The sequence below is a fragment of the Acartia tonsa genome, chromosome 13 (assembly GCF_053477335.1).
Source record: "Acartia tonsa isolate MP-2025a chromosome 13, ASM5347733v1, whole genome shotgun sequence".
In the NCBI taxonomy this organism is placed as follows: domain Eukaryota; kingdom Metazoa; phylum Arthropoda; class Copepoda; order Calanoida; family Acartiidae; genus Acartia; species Acartia tonsa.
In genome coordinates this window covers 2,196,122-2,218,330 of record NC_137272.1, presented here as the reverse complement: position 1 = coordinate 2,218,330, position 22,209 = coordinate 2,196,122, and the positions used below count along the sequence as shown (strand labels likewise).

Here is a 22,209-nt window from a genome sequence, read left to right as displayed (position 1 = left end):
CTACGATTTATCCTCTCCCTTGACTGGACAATCCTGCCGCCTCCATTTTGTGTTCGCCTCCGCCAAATATAACCATCTTTTGCCGCAGTTGCCGCATTCATCGCCCTTCTCCGCCGCTACTCCGCTAGACATTGCGTACGTAGCTATACACAACACCCCCAGCCTCCATTTAATTTCTGAACAAGGGAGAGGGGAGCATGTATTAAAAAGCGACGTACAGCGGAGTAGCGGCAGAGAAGGGCGATGAATGCGGCAACGGCGGCAAAAATAGAAGCTAAAAATCACTAAAGCAGCACAAATTAAATGGCGGGAGGATTCACTTAAAGGAGGTAAAAAATTTCAAAGGGCTTCGATCGCGATGCCACAAAAACAAAAAATGCCTAAAATTGAACAGAGAATAATAATTTCAGGTTAGATTTTCAAAAATCTAAAGTTGATTTTTCTGTGGAGAGTCCTTTTAATAAAAGATACCTCCCCCCAATACCTACCTTAAGTGCCCCTAGAGGCATCTATGGAGTGTAGTATTAAATATGTCTTTTATAGCTTGTAGACCGACAGACTGATACAACTAGTTGTAAGTTGGATGCGCTGTGGTAAGGGCTTCCGTATGTAATTATAACACATACACTCTGAGAGACACACAAGCATGTACACACACACACACACACAAACTCTGGTATGTAAAAAATTTTTAAGATATGGAAAACACCTGAGAGAATGATACTCATAACTCCGTTGAGATTCTCCGTGAAACACACAACACACACGCATATACATACACGCACATACACACACACACACACATACACACGCAACCCATACATTGCTTAGCCTAAACATATCTAAATATATCTATCTATCTATCTTTTTTTCCTTCTTTCCATTGATAATTATTACATACGAACTTACGAAGGGAAAAAATGATATTTAAAGTGATTTTTTTCAACTTTTTTATAAAAGCAAAGTTGTTAGGAATTGCTTTGAGTACAACATATTAAAAATTTAGCCTACTAGGATTAATGGCTATTGTTTTATCTTTTACGTAAGTTGGTCAAAAATAGAATTTAAAAATTTTAAAGGGTGGGTACTAAGAATTTTTGTTCAGTTAATTTTTTCATTGATTTTGATAAAAACTATATTCTTATGTTTGGTTACCATATACCATCAGAGGAAATCAATTTGGGCAGGTTTGAGGCCATATTAAAATTTTTGGATAAAAAAATATGCATTTTTAGGTACGTAAATTTTCAAGCCCAAAAAACCGGTTTTAAAATGATTTTTTATAAACAAAATAAAAAAGCAACATATTAAAAAATTAGCCAGATAGCTTGATTTTTGCTCGTTTTATGATAAAATGAAGGTTTTTTTTACAGTTAAAACATATTCAATAATTTGAAGAATTTTAAGGGTTTTTTCTATCTAGAGTTAAAATTCTCAAATTTACTGTCCCCAATGTCTAATGAGATGCTGTTATAATACTTTGGGTACCGCGGAAATTTACAGTCCCTAATGTCTAATAAGATGCTGTTATAATACTTTGGGTACCGCGGAAATTTACAGTCCCCAATGTCTAATTAAATGCTGTTATGATACTTTGGGTACCGCGAAATTTTACAGTCCCCAATGCCTAATAAGATGCTGTTATAATACTTTGGGTACCGCGGAAATTTACAGTCCCCAATGTCTAATAAGATGCTGTTATAATACTTTGGGTACCGCAGAAATTTACAGTCCCCAATGTCTAATAAGATGCTGTTATAATACTTTGGGTACCGCGGAAATTTACAGTCCCCAATGTCTAATAAGATGCTGTTATAATACTTTGGGTACCACGGAAATTTACAGTCCCCAATGTTTAATTAGATGATGTTATGATACTTTGGGTACCGCGGAATTTTACAGTCCCCAATGCCTAATAAGATGCTGTTATAATACTTTGGGTACCGCTGAAATTTACAGTCCCCAATGTCTAATACGATGCTGTTATAGTACTTTGGGTACCGCGGAATTTTACAGTCCCTAATGTCTAATAAGATGCTGTTATAATACTTTGGGTACAGCAGAAATTTACAGTCCCCAATGTCTAATAAGATGCTGTTATGATACTTTAGGTACCGCGGAATTTTACAGTCCCCAATGTCTATTAAGATGCTGTTTAATACTTTGGGTACCGCGGAATTTTACAGTCCCCAATGTCTAATAAGATGCTGTTATGATACTTTGGGTACCGCGGAATTTTACAGTCCCCAATGTCTAATAAGATGCTGTTATAATACTTTGGGTTCCGCGGAATTTTACAGTCCTCAATGTCTAATAAGATGCTGTTATGATACTTTGGGTACCGCGGAATTTTACAATCCCCTTTACAATAATCGTTACAGCCGTTTACGAGATCTTAGTTGACAATCTCCACCCCCCCCCCCTCAAAACAACTTAAAACTAACCGGAGACCTACATTAAACTTCCCTGAAAATTTTGTATTGATCGGTCCAGCGGTTAAAAATTGTGTGATTTAACTGTTTATGAGATCTTTGTTAACACATACATACAGACAGATAAATTGATTTATAGAATAGTCAATAAGATGTGTGATTTAGCCGTTTTATAGATCTTAATTAAAATATATAAATCCCAATAAATAAAAATTTTGTAACAATCATTCAAGCCGTTTACAAGATTTTAATTAACAAATATAATAGGTTGCGGGATTTTTTAGCAGTATATTTTTCAAGTATTTTAAGAGTAATTAATTATTTATGTACAATACTTTCTTATCTTTAACATCTTTATTACCGTTACATATCAGATTTGTAAAGTGGCTCCTAAACACCAAAAATCTTTGAAAAAAATCGCCTTTGAAGAAATGATTTTGCCCCAAAAATTCTTATAATCTTTACTAAAATACATATGAGATTCGATATTGGGAGCCAGAAAAAAAAAGGAGCCGACTCGCTGAATTTGTATGTTTTATAGATAAATCAAATTCATCTGAAGTTGGAGATTCATAGTATTACCTTTTCATAAATATCTTTATTTTTGATATATTTTTTAAAATATAAAACATTTATATTACAGGTACTTAAACAGCAATTAGGCAATAAGAGAAACAAAATTTTTAGCAATTTTTCTGACGCTTTAACTAAAACAATGTTTTATATCAACAACTATATTTTTCACTTATTAAACATTTTATGCAAAGATGATTGACATATAAAGATTTATAAAAGACTGAAGTGTTTCAAAGGTAGATGGTTCTTGCTGCTTGGTCTGGTTGTCCGCGTTCGCTCGCATCATCTTTTCTGCGCGCTCAGTTGTGGTATCTAAAAGTTTGGTTGGGGTGTTACAAAATGTGTAACAAATTGAAAACACATTCTTTTATAAGTGTCCTATCAGCAATCTAGAGAAATTTTATACATATCAATACTTTATCTTCAGACTTCAAGAAACAAAAACAGAATGGGATTCTCTAATCATTATTCCAGAACACAGTATTATTATGAATATAGAGGTAAAACTTGGACCAGAAGATAGTGGTGATAAACTCAAACTACTACAAAATGCTGCAGATCAAACAAAACAGCACTTTTCTTTCATGCAGAAATTATTTGGAGGAATGCTTTCCAAAGATTGGGTGTTTGTCAGGGCTGCATGTGTTCCACATTTGACTATTAATGAAGAAACCACAGTTCCGTGTGTCAACTGTCAGCAATTTATCCTACAAGATGTTTATAATGCAACAACTTGGTTGAAGCAGATATCTGAACACAAGCTTGTTACATCTGATAATCATGATCAGACAAAATATGAAAATCTTGTTGCTGAATTAATATACCACATTTCTATTAAAGAATCAAATAGATTCAATCAATTGATATCTGATCCATTAACCATTAGCAGAGAAACTGAGAAAGCATTAACAGGACATTCTGATGGAATATCACTAGATAATAATGTTCCTGTTTACATGCTCAACAATGAACAACTGCAAGCAGTAAACTCAACAGCTAAGTTCCTTATCATAAATGGTAACGATGGTACAGGGAAGACATTTGTTCTAAAGGAAAGAGCAAAAAAGTGTGCTTCTGATAATCTCAAAGATCAAATATTATATATTGATTTATCAACAATAACAATTGGAAGGAATAAAGAAGGAAGTTTTATATACCCAAGATCTGTTATGGATGAAATGGCTAAGGTAGAGTTCAAATCTTATCCTAATGTAAGAGTTATTACAATTAACGATCTAATAGATAAATTTAGAACTTCCTTTGATACTAAAAGGCATGAAGAAATTATGAATTCAATAAATCATTTCCTTAAAGACAATCTTTGTGATCACCTATTCATTGATGAAATGATGATTGGAAGTTGTGGATTCTAATTTCAACAAAGAATATTCCTACAGGAAACCAATTTGGAGTAATTAAAGATAACAATTTACATGAATATATTTATCATGATAGAAAAGCTATAGATTGGCATCAGTATCACAACAAAGATAAAAATAATAATAGTTCAATTACTGTGGCAATATTAGACAAGTACAAACTATTGGACCAGGATGAGGGCATTGTCATTGTAACTTACAAAAGAATATCTAAGAATATAGTGAAAGATGCAAATACAAAGGAGTTTCTTAGTTTAAATAAAGAAGAAAGAAAGAAACAAGTTGATGAGAAAATTGAATTAGAAAACAAAGAGCTTTATGAAGAGTTGAAGAGAAATATTTCTAGAAAATATGATGAAATATCTTGGAGCTACCATTCTGAGCATGAAATTAATGATTTAGTAAACAAGCCAAGACATATCAATTATATCAATATGCTTTTCGAAATTTTGTTCAACGAATATTATTGTATTTGCTGATGAAAATGTTGATCATAAACATGGATTTGCAGCTTGGGGAGATAAGCTTACTTTAGATTATTCAGATAATGAGACAAGCATAGATGTTAATTCGAGTAAGAGACACAGAAATATATGTGAAAGACTTTGCAGAGAATTTATCTGGGAATCACAACCAAAGTTTGCAATAATTGTTCATGATGGGAATTTAGAAACATTTAGTCAACCTAAAGAAGCTCTCAATCTAATGGAGGATAATAACCTACTTGAATACATACCTGTAGAGTACACAAACCTATTGACTGAGAAAGAACCTAAAACCCTTGATGTGGAGAAAACTTTGGAAGATCGAGTAAAGGAGAATAACTCTCTCCTGTCAGATTTAAGGGCTGATATTGAAAAACTGTCTGAAACTGTGAGATAGGTGCTCAGTCAAAGTTCAGAACTGACAATGAAAGCTCCCTGAAATTACAGACTGAAAGGGTACAATTGCTGGAGACTGATGCTGCTGAAAATGTTATCATCCTTAATCAGCAGAAAAACAAGATTTCTGAACTAGAGGATAAAGTTGACTATTTGGAGCAAACTAAAGAAGTAGAACAAGTCAACAACCTACCAAATTTAAGAAAACGCAAAAACTGAATTGTTTTTTTTTAATACCAACTTTACATATATTGGTAAAATATTTTAATATGCTGTAATTTTTAATGATTATGTATTATATAATATGTATATTGGGGAAAAATAAGAGTTTAAAAAAATATTTTTTTTCTCTACATTTATGACTTACACTACTCTATAATTTATTTTGTTTGCAAGTGAATGTGATTAATGAATATTGTTGGGTTAGAAGTTGCGTGATTTCAATTAAAGGTTGCATGTTTATGCATATTTGACATATTTTATATTACCACTGACAAATACAATCTTATCCATAGGTAGCTTCTTTCTATAGATATTTAGCTTCAGATAAAATATCTTGTTATTTTATATTATACTAGCGGCTACGTCATTAGAGGCCTCTAGAGGCAGTTGAGGAGGGGAGGGTCGAATTTGATAAACTAATTTATTATTTTAGATTTTAAAAGAATAAGTAAAATTAAATTTTTAGGGGAGTAAAAATTTTTTTTGATGGGGGTCATCCCCCCCCCCTCCCATTTTTAATTTTAGTTCAAAATTTTTTTTGGGGGGGATAATTTTTTTTCTAGGGGCGAATTCTCTTGGGAGTTTGGTGGTACCCTCCACAAAAATAGGTATAAACCTTCCTGGGACTTATTTGAAGCAATCCTGTTAAGGAGAACCCGATTGGTTCAGCGCGATAATTGGTACAAACAGACAGACATCGTACTACTTTGTATTATAGATTATAGCGGTTGCGCCCCTAGCATCTAGGAGCTCTGTAAAGAAAGCATAAAAATAGAGTTATAAGATTTTAATTAACAAAATGGATAGGCTAAGACCATTCTGTGAAGAGAGAACTCAATTGATTCAGTGGTAAATTTAAATCTTAAGCTACAGACAATAAATACCATGCTACATTATATAATGTGACAAGACACAAGTACAATTAGATAAATATATTTATAGGTAGCGCAGTAATAACAATATAGTAAATATATCTATAGCAATAACAAGATAACAATGTACATGACAGCTCAAAATAGGTGATGATTGAAATCTTTGACAATTCCTGAAAGTTGTCAATAAACATGGGAGATGACTCAATGAATCTTTCACAGTATTTTAAGGTTTATCAGGTTTTTTAGCCCTGTCCCCAAAGCTCATAGAAATTCTATACTCTAAACAAGGACGATATTTTCATTATTTTTTATGGTAGCGCACTACACTATGGTTAGATGGACTTGTTAGATTGTTCGATGATAGCTCTAAGATTAAGGAATTCCAAGCTTTTTCATTTTTTGAGCGGGTGGGGTTAAAACCAGGGGTTTCAAGGATTTGGAAGGGGGGGGGGGAGTATCTAACAGATAACCAAACACCTCTTTAACCCCCACCCTTTGACGTAGATGTCGAAATCTAAAAGTTAAATATTCTAAAACCATCTTGGGCAAAAATAATACAGAAAAAACTTGCCACTTTATATTATAGGATAGCATTGCTAAAGTTTTACATAAAAATATCATTCCTGGAAGTTTTAAATGAGGACTTGTTCTGGCCACCGGGTCATTAGGAACAAATACATTGTTGATAAATCTTTTGTTTCTGTGGTCAATAAGGTCTGAAGCATCGTCTGGTACTCTAAACATAAAATCTATTGTTATAAAATTCAGGAAGGTGGGGGGGTATTGTTCTTTAAATTTTGGTGGTACCCAAAGTTTAATTTCAACTTCTTTCCTTTGGAGACTTTTAGGAGGGGGTATTTACCCCCCCAACAATTTTTTTTTGGGGTGGGTTAAAAATCTTAACAAAAGGGGTATTATTTAACATAATTGGGGATGCAAATCAATTTTTAATCCATTGTCTTATCTAATCGAACATAAATTTTAAATAAAAGTCAGCGTATATGTAAATATATTTAACTACTTTTGTACTAGCTTTTGACAAATTTAAAGGCCTAATTAACTAAGGAAAAAAAATTAACCATTTAATGTGTGACTTTTCACATTGTGTAATAAAAAATTAAAACAGGTATAGGGAAGAGTACACAGACAATAATTTAATCTTTCCTCAAAATTTCTCTGGAGAAACAAGGATACAGGAAGAAATTCTTTGGTGCATGCTTCAAAATAGCCCTAGGCCCAAAAGTTCATTGAATTAAGATCGGGCTGCTGGGAGGCCACATTTTCCTAGGGAGGTGGGTAACCGCAGGATCCAAATTCCCATCTTTAAAGCTACCCTTCGACACGGCGGCTCTTATTTGGGCCACAGTTGATCTAGAACGACGTTATATACCTTTTTGGAAATGGCATGAAGATTTAGCTAGGGTTGTTAACGCAACCTATAGTCTAAAACGAGAATCAAGGTTCCATATGGGCCCCTAAAGAGGAGAATCGAAAAATTTTCAAGATTTTGACGTTTTTTACATCTCACAATCTGCTATGTGTCAATTTTCCGAAGTACTAGGGCCAAGCTAACTTGGATAGAGAGCATTAGTAATTTCTAGTACCTAACTTATGTATCTAACAGACCCTTCAGCAAGTTTCATGAGCAACGGGCGCATTTCGAATTTGCCTAGTTGAACATATGCGCGGTCAGCTTGGAGTACACGTCCTACGTCGTCCAAAGATTTTTTTGGGTAAAAAGGTCAATACCTAAGCTTTTTATATTGGAATCAAAGGTCCTGACGCTATGGCCGTTTAAAAAAAGTCCGGATTTATGTGCCCCACTCTGTAAATATTTAATATTATAAAGAGATAATTTGCTCAAAGTTTAATTTAAAGAAAATTTATTTTCAAGCAGGAGTATTAGATAAATAATAAATAAAGGTGTAAATTTAAAATCATATTTTGAAATACAATAGTCCAAAACCATCCAAGCGTTGATGAGAAGCTTCCTAAGAATGAATAAACAAACCAGATCAGTGGTTAGCGAGAACTTAAAGGACAAACAAATAAAAATCTTTTTTATATGGATTAGTGCAATTAAATTACTACTTATTTTGAAAATATACCTGGCAGGTTCAAACCTGAAATCGCCCAGGGACCTGGGAACCTCCTCCTGGTATTCTGGCTGCTTCTTCTGCACAGGCCTAGTAATAAACAATTATCATTTTACCATTCACTAGAGGTCTCTAGGGGCACTTAAAAAGGTAAGAAAGTCGTCTCATCCCCAAATTTCAATTTTAACTTTAAAAAATGTTTTGTGATTTCTTTTAAGTGGTTTGTGGTAGCCTCCCAAGAATATATACATATAAACCTTCCCAGGGCAAGCTTAACTGTAAAGGAAAACAATATAAGTTCAGCAGTTATCAAGATCATTCGGTACAGACCACAGACTCACAAACACAGATCTTATTACTCTAATATATGGATAAATCTACCCAAATTGTCTATTAATCTAATTAAAAGCAGCTTTTAGTGCTTAATAAAAAAAATACGTCATACAATACAAATGACTAATGATAGGCTTGTATACATTGTTTTTGGCCTAGCATTGGTCAATTTATTTTATAACGTCATTTTTTGTTAGGCACTATAAGCTGCTTCATCTAATTAACTATGAATCTATCTCATTACCTGAGCTGTCTCTGAGCTTGTTTCTGTTGCACAGGATTATAGACATATCCTTGCCTATCCGTGGCCCTGGTCTGCTGGATTTCCAGTGGCTGCTTGTAGGCCTCTGCTACAGGCGCATATTTTGTGGGCCTAAATTACATCATATTATATGCATGACAACTTATAAACGAATTTGAAAAGATATGTTGTTTGAGATTTCACTTTAAATATTTTTCTTTAATGTTTTTTAGGTTTAGTTGGGTAATTAAGAGTTAAAAGACCCCCACAGGGTTTAGACTCCAAAAATGGCTCTACCTCTACGAAAATTTACCCAACCTTCCCAGTATATCAGCTGAAACCAATAATTGAATCATACAAAAATACGTTAAAATTTCATTATTTATCTTAAGAGGGGGAATGTATGGTTTGATATGGGTGAAAATTATTTGATTTATGTACAATACCTGTTGTTTCTTCTGTTGGCAACCTTCCTAACTGGTCTGTTCATTCTGATAGGGGCATCCTAGACAAACAATTTTAATTCAAATACAATTTTTAGATTTATCTTTAACTGTATTAGAGGGATGTAAACTAAGAGATATAAGTTTTCCGGAATTTTAATGTAGGGAGGAGATTTGAAATCTGCATCAAATTTTAAGGATTTTTTATAAAATTCGTTTTTTGTATAATTCTTTATCTAAAAGCGGAAATACAAATTAAGTTAATTAATTTTGGCATCCGTGATTGGTGGATTTAAAAAATCTGCGCTCTGATTGGATGTCGTACATCATTCAACCAATTAGAGCGCAGGTAGTTTAAAATCCACCTATCCTATTGGTCAAAATTAATTAACTTAAAATGTATTTCCGCTTTTAGATAAAGAATTATACAAAAAACGAATTTTATAAAAAAAATCCTTAAAATTTGATGCAGATTTCAAATCTCCTCCCTACATTAAAATTCCGGAAAACTTATATCTCTTAATGTAGACCCTTGTAAACGGTGGTGAAAGGGGGGGGGGGTGGAAGTTTTGTGTTGTGATATATCTTTTGTTGTAAGCTTATGGAAAATTTACTGTTTAAAGAGCAATTTTAGTAAGTTTTTTTTTGAAAAATGCGCTTTTGTGATGTCTTAAAAAGGATCAATGTACTTTAAAAGACAAAAGAAAAGAAAAATCATGGACTTTTGACGCTAGGAATTATAAATAGCTCAAATGCAGCTGTGATTTTAGAAGGAAAGCTATTTTTTAATTCTAAATATTCGTCAGTCTGGGTAGGGAAGGACGAGTGGAAGAGAGAAGAAAGTGAAGTATTGAGTTGTAAATGTAAAGGGTATTATCTATTCAATTGAAAATTTTGGTATAGTCCCTTTCGTGACAACGCCTCTTAAGAGGCGTTTCGTCGTATTTTCACAATAGAATTTGATAGGTTATTTCAGGTTATTTTAGATAGTTGACCCGCAGTGGCTAGAAATAGGGAAAATATGACGATACGCCTCACGAAAGGAACTATACCCACAAATTTTAAAATTCGGCATAGTAAAAAATACAGCCTTAAACATCTATAGAGTAACTTTACTACTGAAATTTACATAAACAAAATAAACTTTGGGTACCAGTGTAATTTTTATTGTAATCTCCGTGATAATTAGATAATTTTACCTGAAATCCTTTATTTTTCTTGTCTTCTTCCTGAACATTCATAATTACAGCAACTTCAAACAACAAAGCTATACAAAGTCCTGGGATGGTTTAAGGCTAATTTATTTTGATAATTCATTTCACTTAGCATATAGATACCCTAGATGCTAGGGGTTCAACTTCTATTAATAAATAAAGTAAAAGGATCTCTGTGTGTACTAAGGATCTAACAACCGAAACGATAAGTTTCTCCTTTACATTGTAGCTTTTTGTAGGTCCTAGGAAGGTTTAGAACTATTTTGGGGGAAGATACCAATACCTTCAAAAAAAATTGCCTCAAGTAAAAAATACCACCCCCTACCCCTAAATATTTTTTAATATTTTTCTTTTTTTAACTAATATTAATAGTTTAGGGGGGGGGGCATGTGTGCCACTAGAGGCTTCTATACTTTTTAGAAAGCTTACTTAATTTCAAGAAATCCAACAATTCTTATTAATCTAACCAATAATATGGCTAAATTGTTCCTAAACTGTTTTGCAATTGGCTGATTTATCTAGATTATATATATTTTACTGTCTTAGATTAGTTTTTAATAAAAAATAGGTAGAAAAAATAGATTCGCTTATAACTTTTGTGTTCATTTCTTTTTTTCAGCAATTTCAAACAACCAATTTCCAATATTGCTTAATGTAAGATAAAAATACTTCATAATTCTAAATATATTTGAAAAGAGTAATTTTATTTTAAAATGGTCGAAAAACTTTAAAAAAAACAATTTAAAAAAAAATAAATAATTCCTTTTATGACTTTTACCACCTTTTTATTATTGATATTAAAAATTTAACTTATTTGGGAAATCTTGAGACAACATTTCAATTTAAATTTTTTTGGAAGATGAGGGAAAGCAATTTTTTAATAGAAGTTTTTCATATTTGGAGGGTAACTATAAACCTTTCCTTGAACTATATGAGGCATCGCTGTAAGGAAAAACCATATAGATTCGGCGATTTGTTAGGGATAGACAGACATTCTTTTACTTTTGAAAAGAATTATCAAAAAATATAATGGACAAAAAGAATCCCTACAATTTACATACATAAAATTCTTAATGATTATTTTGGGGTTCTTATGTATGTTATCATCCTTGTTAAAACATATAATTTGTTTTTTTCTTTCTACTTTTTAGAGTTTCTTTCTAGAAAAAAACTTAAATTGACTTTTTAAAACTGCTTAAAAGTGCATCTGATTTAATTAAAGTTTTAATACTAATCAAAAGTTGTCAATATAATGTTTTATCCTTATCTTATACAACTATGTATGGCTTTTAAACCGATTGATATCCGCTTGATTAGAACCGGTTCTCAGCAATACTGAAATCATGTATTGCATAGTATTGCAGACAATTTTCCACGAATGTTAAAATAAAAATCATAGAATTAATACCAGTTTTATTAGGCAGAGCCCCTGGCCTCTTGTGGCTGGCAAAACTGGGATTTATCTCTTAATTTTTTATTTTGATATCCGTGGAAAGCTGTCTATAATACGATGCGATAAATAACTAATCCTTATCTAATCTTAAGCATGGAGAAATCAACAAATTCCCTTAATCTGAAAATGGACTAAAACCTCTTAATTCTTCTTGAATCCCTAATCTAAATTTTTATTTAATCTTATGGAGAGGGGCGAGGGATAAGACAATGGCCAAAAAATTGATCATCCCCAATGATGATGCATAAGATTACACCTTCTGTAGATTAAAATTATTTTTTTTTAAAGTTGTAACACTTAACTTAATGAACCAACCAATAAAAATTAACAAATAAAAAGTCCCAAAAGTTTTAAAACCTGCCAACGAATAAAAAATTGTTTTAACATATAATATAATGAACAGCTTAGCTACTTATGAATGTTGTAATACTTGTTGTTTGCCATATTAACAAACACTAGCGGCTACAGCCCCTAGCATCTAGGGGCTCCATAATCGAAGGTATATGGAGGGTAGAAAAAAAAGCCTTAAACATTACCCAGACTTATTTATATAAAAAAAAAATAACCCAAAACCGTTTTAGGACTCATAAGAAGCTTCACAGAAAAGGAGAACCATATCGGCTCTGCGGTAAGTGAGTTCCTTCGCTACAGACAAAAAAAAACTTACTACTTTATATAATAGAATAACTACAAGAAGGGGGGGGGGTGGCCCGTATAGTTGTATCATTAAATAAAAAGGATATTATTAGAAAAATTGAGGCATTTCAAGTTCATTAAAAATCAAACTTGTGTAATTTTAAAGGCTTATAGGTCATATGGATTTTCGGCAGCCGAACGTCATCAAACTATCAAACGTTTTGTTAACGTCCAAGAGACACTAATTATAACTTATGTCCTATTCTTCTTCATAGTTTTTGAAGACGAAGAAAGTCCCTAAAAAAAATTCTGGAGGAGTGGGAAAGAAAACCCTTTAAAAAGAGATGGTTAATCCCTCATTTTTATGACGTAACATACTGCTTTTTTGAGTGACTTTCTTCGTCTTCTAGATTTTTAAAATTCTAACACTGATCTTACAAAAACCCTTTAAGTAATATGATGTCTATATATCTTTCTGTGTGTGTGTGGCGAAAAATCTCGCTATCTGCTGAACCAATATGGTTCTCCTTTACAAGGAAGATTCTAATAGGTCTAAAGAGGCTTTATAACTGTTTTGGGGGAGATTACAAAACCTTCCAAGAGTAAACCCCCCCACAAAAAAAAAAACAAAAAAACGCTAGTCTCTGAAGATGCTGCGCAAAATGGTACAAAAAATGACGTCATACTATAAAGTTGTCCAATGAGAGGCCAGTATACATTGTAATTGACCAATGGTAAAATATATACTCGCCTCTCATTGGTTATTGTATCATATGACGTCAATTTTTTTGTACCATTTTGCGCAGCATCGTCTCTGAAAGCCAAATTATTTCTGATTTTCCGGTAGACTATGTAATGAAAAACTAAATTGATTCTAAAGTTAGAAAGTTCAGAGAGAGAGAGAAGGGACAATGGGCTATCTACTACACTAGTCCCCAAAGTTTTATTTATTGGCTTTAATCTTTGGGGGCTTAAGTGGAATTTGATTGGTTGTTTCATTAAGTTGAGTGTTCAAACTCTCAACCACTAATTAATCTACAGATTTTGTGTATCAGCATTGGGGATGTACATCAATTTATCAGCCATTGACTTATCCCTTTAGTTCCCTGTGGAAAGTTGGTACAACTAAACCATAAAAGAAATGAGTGTTTTGATTAAAACTTGATAGAGCTTTATTGAGTTGAGGTACATGCTAGGGATCTAAAGGGATAAGACAATGGCCGAGAAATTAATGTATACCCCCTATGTTAATACACAAAATTATCCCTTCTGTAGATTACAATTTGGACAATCTACTTAATAAAACAATCAATTAAAATCCGTTAAAAGACCCTAAAGTTGTTAAACCAACGAATAAGAAAACGTTATTATAAAACTTTGGGGATTATTTTAATAAACATCTCATTGTCCCCTCTCTCTTTGGGTCTAAACACTTCCACATATAAACTATTAAAAAAGTAGTGAGGTTTTTTTATCTAAAGCTTTCAATAAATACTGAACTGATTTAGTTCTACATTTTAGGGAAGCTTCACATAGATGTTTGGATGCTTTAAGGCTACTTTATTTTCAGATTTAAGGCTTAAATTAGTTTTAGGCTATTCTTCTGCCCATTTTCTACCCCTATGAGCCAGGGGCGTAGCCACTAATCTAAAATGTAAATAATAAGACTTTTCGTCTGAAGCTAAAGATCTCGGATATTGCTGTTCTAAATTTCAGAGAAGCTGTATAAATGTTTTAGGGTGGTTTTAGGCTATTTTTTTACTCCCCACTCCTCCTCTAGAGGCTAGGAGCGAAGCTACTAGTATATATATATTACATTATCACTTTCATTGGTCTAATTTATAGTTTGGACGACTAGAAAAAGTCAAGCAATCGAAATGTTGATTGTCTGCAATAGTCACGCTGCCAAAAGCCTGTGATTGACTTTTAATTTACTTCAAAAATAAGGGTATGGGGTTTCCGTGCTCGACTAGGTACTTTTGAGGGAAACTATCACAATAATCTGTTTGAAGCTTTACAAAGTGTCTAAAATAATCAGCTACGTGACTTCATAAAAATGAAGGATGAGATTAGAAGTGGCAAAGAAAACCCCTATCAAAATAGATAGATAATTCCTTTTTTATGACGTCACATTGCTGATTTTTAAGACACTTTGATAAGCTTTATCTGTTTGAATTACAATTGACATCCAGCTATACTGCAAGACTGAAGAGGGTGCCATGTTCACCAAAATATATTTTAATAAATAACTAAGAAGTATCAGAGTTTTTAACTCAGTGAATTTATCATATTCTAATCAAAGGTCGTGCAATCAAAAGGTTGATTGTCTGCAATAGCCTAGTAGTACCTCTGGATCTGCATCAACTAATTTCAAATGAGTTTTTTTTTAATTGAGGATTTTCTTTGGGGGGTTGAGGATGTCCCACCCTACAATAAAATAGCCTAAAAACCACCACAGGACAAGTAGGTATATTCCCTGAAGTGTAGAATCCGATCGGTTCAGTGGTTACCGAGATCTTAAGGGACAGACATGCGGACATACATCTTTCTACTTTGTATTTGAAAGTTGCTGAATTTCCTTGGGTGGGAACTTTCTCTGTCCAGCTTTGGGATGGAGGTAGTAGGGTAGTGGGGGGAGGTCAAGCCCGAGATCCTGCATAGCATTCACATATATAAAGCAGTACGTTTTTGTCGGAAGCTTAAGACTTTAAAAACTACTGAAATTATTGAGGTATCCTTTACAGGTAAGCTTTATACAGGTCCCTGGATTATTTCAGGCTATTTTTTTTCCCTTTCTTACCCCAAAGCGAGCTTATATTTAAACAAGGGCACTCGTGGCTTTGGAATACGTTTCCATTGCATATGTTGTAATATGCAGGAGATGTAATAATATCCTTATATAAAGTTACATAATGTCTATCTATCTATGCGTCTGTAACTGAAGATCTCGTTAACTTTTACAGTTAAGTTTCTTATTGGACCAGGAAAGGTTAATAACTTTTTGAGAGGAGAGAACCCCCACCCTCCCAGGAGAAAACACCTTCGGAAAAAATAATTTTGTAACTTTTTCTTTTAACACAAAAATTTAAAGTGGAAAGTTGTCTTATCTTATTTAAATATTGTGTAGTTATGCGACAGCGTAAAGTGGCACCAAAAAAATGATGTCTTACAATAAAGTTGACCAATGAGAGGCCAGTTTACATTGTAATTGACCAATGGTAAAATTTATACTGGCCTCTCATTGGTTATTTTATCGTATGACGTCATTTTTTTGTGCCACTTTACGTTTTCTCGTAGTTGTTAAACCAACCAAATTATATTCTTAAAGTTAAAAAGAAATTTCATTTCTGAACATTTCTGAACAATTATTTTAGTTTTAGGTATACTTTACTAATTAGAGGCTTGCAGAGGATTGGTGTAGGGGAGGATATCCAACCTTACTGACAAAATTAAGGGGGTGGAGACACCCTCCTAATACGCTTTTTTTTATTAGGTGGGTGGACACCAAAGAGGGTGTTTCAAAACCTCTGACAACAAAAATACATATTCTCTTGTTTTCTTTAATAGTCCCCACTAAAGCCCACAATCCCCTTGATTTGGGATCAAGGGAAGTTTTTTGGGTGCACGCCAACGATTTAATTCTATAAGATTTGTGGCCACAAACAGTGTCATCAGTTTTAAAATTTTACAAAAGTTTTACGAATTAATTTCTTAACTTGTTAAAACATAGGCTAATCCTGTATTCACATTGTTTGTCCGTCAATCCGTAATTTGTTTTTGGCAGCTTTTTATACAGACTGTTGATTTTGGTATTATCCTCTTAGAAATTTTTTTTTCAATATTGAAAATTTGAGTAACCCCCCACCCCCCCGACAGCGAACTATGAACTCTGGCCGCAGCGCTCGGCTCCCTAGCCTGCCTAGCCGTTCGTTGTTCGTTGGTATTCTTGGGGGGTACAAAATTGAAAAAAAAATTTCTAAGAGGATAACGCCTTGATTTTTTATGATACCCATAACCAAAGAGCATCCAGTAAAAACTTACTTTGTTCGTTTAATTGACTACCTGTGGACAGAGAAAGAAAATATTTAGAGATACTGAGAATCTGCCAATTATATTTCCTTTTAGAAACTGTTTCTACATTCATTAGATAACATTACACGGTTACTTTCTTTGACCTTCAAAGATATAAATCAAGGATATAGACAGTGTATAGGTATTAAGTAGGCCCATTTATGTCTTAATTTTTCGGACAAATATCTTTTGAATAATACAAGAAATATTGTATATTACAAATTAGATTTTAAAAAGTGATATATACTTAAACATTTCAACCCTTTTTATTTCCTTTACCAGTTAATATTTTTTGTTATAAATTATGCCAAAATAGTAAAGATTAAAAGTCGCTCTGATAGGTACATTGATATTTTAAGCTCCTTACTGCAATTGTAAAAAGTTATAATATATCTATTATAATGGTTGCTAATTGACCGCCTAAAGATTTAACTTCAAAGTTTTTATTTAGTGACATTGCCTCATATCTACCCTGAAGGGATTGTAATTAAAATATGCTCTAACAAGGATGCCAACATTAATAAATAGCGACGCATAGACAAGTTACATTAAGAAAATAGACAATATCATCAAACTAGAGTTGGCTCAATATAACTATATCGCTATTGGCTAGTTCTCTATAAGTAGTAAAGTACATATCTATTTATCTATTTCTCAATAAATAAATTTTCCTCCCCCGCCATTACTATCTAAAAGAAAGAAGTAAATATTTATTAATTTAAATGATTTTAAAAATATTTTTTCAATTATATTTTTTTCACATTATCATCACCAAAGGGTTAATATGATAAAAATTTTAGTTTCAATATTTTAACACAAAGGAAGTGTCGCCACAATCGAATTCTTTTAAAATACAGTTTTCTTAGATTTACTCTATTATGAACGTATATTTTCTATTTATGAAAAAAAGGATTAAATACTTCAATGTAATTCAAATATCTACATGAAGTGAAAAACTTAATTCATTCCATAAACAAATAGAATAAAGGTCTTATCGCTTTGGTCAATGAGAGTTTAATGAGGATTATTGGAGCATTATGAGTTTTAAACATTTTACCATTGGAAGACTCGAGTTCATTTATAGACGTTTATTTCCTATATAGATCTGTCATGCTCAAATAATCAACCTTTTGCAAGAATGGCTGCTAAACACTTCAAAGTTGAGATATAGAGCTAAAAATGTATACAAATATTAGTAGGGACATGTACTAGAAAATATCAAAGTTTGAAGGTCATATCTCAACCAGGGAGGGAGTACTGGCCCCCCAAAGTTGACTACAGAAAATCCATTTTTTTAAGAAAAATGCGCTAAAACCATTTTTATATGTTGACACCTAAGTTTTGAAATTTAGATTTTACTGTACTTTAAAAAAAAAAACTGAAATATTTTTTTGTTGTTCTATTAATTGCCTTAACCCTTTACAGTCGGGCCCCTTGCCGCACCTTAATCAGTCGGGGGGGGGGGGGGCGTTCAACGCCCCCCCTTATTATCTCAGTTCCTATTAGAGCTAGAGGGCTAAATTTTTTTGTGCAAGTCCCCAGTTTGATAATGAATTTCCGACCTTTTATAAGTCTAAGTCAATTTTCGCTTCCTTCACCCTTTTATTTAACAACCTTTGTTTTTAGGTCCTTTTTTACTTAAAAATTTCAAACGGCTGTAATTTTCTTATTTTTGAAGCTAGAAGAAAATTTTTTTTCCTGAAAATGTTTATCTTTATGTAAATTTTACATTAGAAATATCAAAATATAAATTTCAGCGGCCGCAGCTGTACTTGGCAGCTGCCAGCCGCCGCAGTCGGCGGTCGGCGGGAAAACGGCGGCGGATCTTCATGAAATTTTATTACGTTATGTAGACATGTAAGAAAAGCTTAAGTTTAAAATTTGAAGTCTCTAAGTTAAAAATTGCGGCCACAGGAGCCTTTTAAAGATTTCTGGAGACCTGGAGGATCAGGACCTGCAGGATCATACCTGGAACCTGAAAGTGTCTTGAACACCTGTATTTCATATAAGGATGTACTACTAGAGGATTTTTTAGTATTTTGGTATGATAAAATGCTTTGTTTTAGTCAATAAATATTTTGGCTCTTTACCTGGATGACCCTGCCAGGTTTGCTGGCATCCTGTGCCCGCCAGGATGGAGATATTCAAAAAATTCCAACTCTCAGTTATGTGTTATACCCATACTTAAAAAGTCAAGCAGTTTGGGCTCTTCATCTTTCACACACAGAAAATGAGATAGAAAAAACCGGATGGGGGGGCGTTCAACGCCCCCCCCCCCCCGACCGTTAAGGGTTAAAAAACAAAGAAAATAAGCCATTAATCAATAAATTCTGATAACTATAAGTGGGGTAAAATTGCTTTAAAAAAGTTCTCATAAAAAAAACACACTGTATATAAGGATAATGAACTCAAATTTTGTTACCTCGTATTTGTTGTTATAGTCTTGAGTCTTTCTTTTGGCACCTCTTAATTTCATTCTTCTCTTACCATCCTTAAATGTCAATAATAGTTTTTTATCGCATAGTATTACATGCATTATACAACATTCCGCGGATATGAAAACGATTAATTTTAACCGGTTTTGTTAGCCGATGGTATACATGATGGTCAAAATAAAGGTTTTTAGAGCATAACCTTCTTAAAAAAAAAAAAAAGCAAATATTAAAAATAGGGTTATTGATAAATCCAGGGATCGGAAGCCTCACGTAAGCCGCGTGTAAGCCTCAGTGAAATCGTGATTTTATCACTATAAAATTCAGCTGTTTGTATGAAACGGCTCTTTAGCAGACAATCCTTCTTTCTGAAATTTTTTTTCTGCTCACAAGCAGGTTTAAAACTGAGGCTTATGCGCGGCTTACGTGAGGCTTTCGATCCCTGGATTTATCAATAACCCTATTTTTAATATTTGCTTTTTTTTTTTTTAAGAAGGTTATGATCTAAAAACCTTTATTTTGACCATCATGTATACCATCGGCTAACAAAACCGGTTAAAAGGATATTTTTTAACAAACATATAAAATAAAACACTCCAATAGCTTAGAGACTAAGTGCACTCTAATATATACTGTATGCGTATCTGTATGTAAATCTGTATGTCTATTTGTATGTCTATAATTCTGTATGTTTGTCTGTCTATTCGTCTGTCTGTCCGTTTGTCTGTTTACCTATCTTTCTATCTGTATGTTTACCTTAGCCTTAATGATGGGAACCCAGTCGCCATAGTGCAAGGGGACGGGGATATTGGCTCTGGACTAGATAAATAAAGAGATTTTTTTTATAAATTATAATTTGGTAACTTTGTTTTGTCATGTGCAAATGCACCTTTTAAGTTTTTCAAGTCCATTTTTATCAAAAATTTAACTTTTAAAACCTTCAAAAGTCAAAAATATACGTGGGGAGCCGGAGCCGCCATCATCACAGACGGCTCCGCGGAGCCGGAACCGGAGCCGCACCAAAATCAATCGGCTCAGCAACGCTGATACTTATAAGTTATAATAAATTCCTACCTGTTGTATACTAAGTTTTAATTCACTTGGTTTTGCTCTCAAATGTCCAAAACAAACTGAAATAAGGGACAAGGATGTAACCTTCCATAAAATGAAAAAATAAAAGCGTTAGTTATCATATCGTATTATAGACAGCTTTCCGGTAAAGTAAGTAAAGTGAAGAAAAAATGTAAGATTATTTCCAGCTTTGTTGGACCCAACGGACCGTAGAAATTTATAATAAACTTGTATTATTTTTCTATTTCTATTTCTGAAGAATTATCTGTAATACGATGCTGAACATGACTTTCCAGTATGGCAGAGAACCGGTTCAATCCAGTGGATATTTATCGGTTTTAAAGCCATACTAGAATATTTTTAAATTTTGATTTTATTACTCATCAAAAGTTATCTATAATACGATGCGATTTATATGATATATGATTTTCTTTCTATAAGATGAGTTATATAGAAAATACTGCAGGGGAAATCTTCACAAAAAATCTGCAGTTTATTAATGATATTATCCTAGAAATGTAAATTTGTAGTGGGACAAAGTAACTCAAAAATCAGCCATGTGACGTCATAAAAATAAGGGATTATCCATCTCTTTTAGGGGTTTTCTTTCCCACTTTTCCCTCATTTTTATGGGGTCTCATGACTGATTGTTAAGTCACTTTGTCCCACTACGTAAATTTTCATAATGAACAAACAGACTTACTTTATTAAAATTAGAGTAGCTTCGTTCTAAAATATTTGAAAGAACTTACCAAAAATGCATAATACTGTTAAACGTCCAAAGCCATACATTTTTATTTTATTATATTAGTTTTACTTCCTGAAAAATACATAGATAGTTATAGATGAATAATTAGGTATTATCTATAATACAAAGTAGCTTGATGTCTGTCCGTCCGTCCGTCCGTCTGTCTGTCCGTCTGAAGCTTAAGATCTCGGTAACCACTGAACTGAACTGGATTCTACTCTTTAGGGTATATACCTATTGGTCCTGTGGTGGTTTTAAGCTATTTTCTTGGGGGGTGGGACACCCCCAACCCCCCCAAAAATGAAAATTCCCCCCCCCAAAAAAAAAAATCTTGAGAATTAGACTATGAGCAGCACCAGTAGTTTCTTGAGAACACATTAGACTATTTTTTTACGAATTTTGCGAATTCGTTATTTAAACGAGAAAATATTTTCCTGCTGGGTAGGTGCGAAAATTTGCGATTCGTTCTGCTGGGTAAGTAATAGAAGATGTAATTATACCTCTTGGGGCAAAGCCCCTAGAGGCTAGGGGCGAAGCCACTAGTTTTAAATAAAACAAAATAGATAACATTCATTAAGAAACAAAAATCTAGATCGAAATTAATTTCCAGTATGGCTTCGAAACTGATAAATATCCGCTAGATAAGAACCGGTTCTCAGTAAAAATGTCATACATGTATAGCATCGTATTACAGACAATTTTCCACTAATAACAAAATAAGAATTATAATGTTAATAAAAGTTATTTTTAATTTCTTCACTTAATCTACCATATATGACTCTCTACATATGTGCTTATTCATTCTATAGATATTATTCTATGTAAAAACACAAATCAATTAAAACTGCCATTAAAAAACCTTTAGTACGATAGTTTTCACATTTAAGGAGCGATTTTTTTTTGTTATGTTTCATTTTTAAATTAGAAGTGTAGCATTATATATAATTCGTTTTTTTCAAACATTTAAAATCATTTGTTTTAAAAGGCTTTGATGTAACACGAAGGACATCCAAGCCTTTTTTAATGGGGGGGGGGGGGGATAATGTAATTCTGATTTTCTCTTAAAAAGGTATTTTTTTATATTAAATATTAATGTTTTTATTCTT

The 22,209-nt window shown here is 33.0% G+C and overlaps 2 protein-coding genes across 2 annotated transcripts in view; both read right to left on the bottom strand.

Annotated features, from left to right (window-relative positions):
• LOC145304200 (uncharacterized) overlaps positions 1 to 21,182 on the bottom strand; it is a 114,909-nt gene extending 93,727 nt beyond the window's left edge. The window contains exons 1-2 of the mRNA XM_080146017.1: positions 21,108 to 21,182; positions 20,359 to 20,414 (exon numbers count right to left, since the gene is read on the bottom strand). Of these exons, the coding sequence (XP_080002143.1) occupies positions 20,359 to 20,414; positions 21,108 to 21,147 (96 nt within the window). The 5' untranslated portion in view covers positions 21,148 to 21,182. The remainder of the gene's footprint in view (positions 1 to 20,358; positions 20,415 to 21,107) is intronic.
• Positions 5,418 to 10,719, bottom strand: LOC145304336 (uncharacterized). The gene is made up of 6 exons (XM_080146204.1): positions 10,678 to 10,719; positions 9,482 to 9,540; positions 9,039 to 9,167; positions 8,474 to 8,551; positions 6,974 to 7,101; positions 5,418 to 5,431 (listed from the first exon to the last, which is right to left on the bottom strand). The coding sequence occupies exons 1-6, from the start codon at positions 10,717 to 10,719 to the stop codon at positions 5,418 to 5,420; spliced, it is 450 nt and encodes a 149-aa protein (XP_080002330.1).
• Positions 21,183 to 22,209: the final 1,027 nt, after the last annotated feature.

Bases quoted from the DNA above. Each gene is read 5' to 3' on its own strand.
- LOC145304336 (XM_080146204.1), bottom strand. From the start codon at position 10,719: ATGAATGTTCAGGAAGAAGACAAGAAAAATAAAGGATTTCAG. The intron at 9,541-10,677 runs GTAAAATTATCT...TTGTTTGTCTAG, and splicing joins AGAAAAATAAAGGATTTCAG to GATGCCCCTATCAGAATGAA. The intron at 7,102-8,473 runs GTATATTTTCAA...TTTTATGTTTAG, and splicing joins TTCAGGTTTGAACCTGCCAG to AGTACCAGACGATGCTTCAG.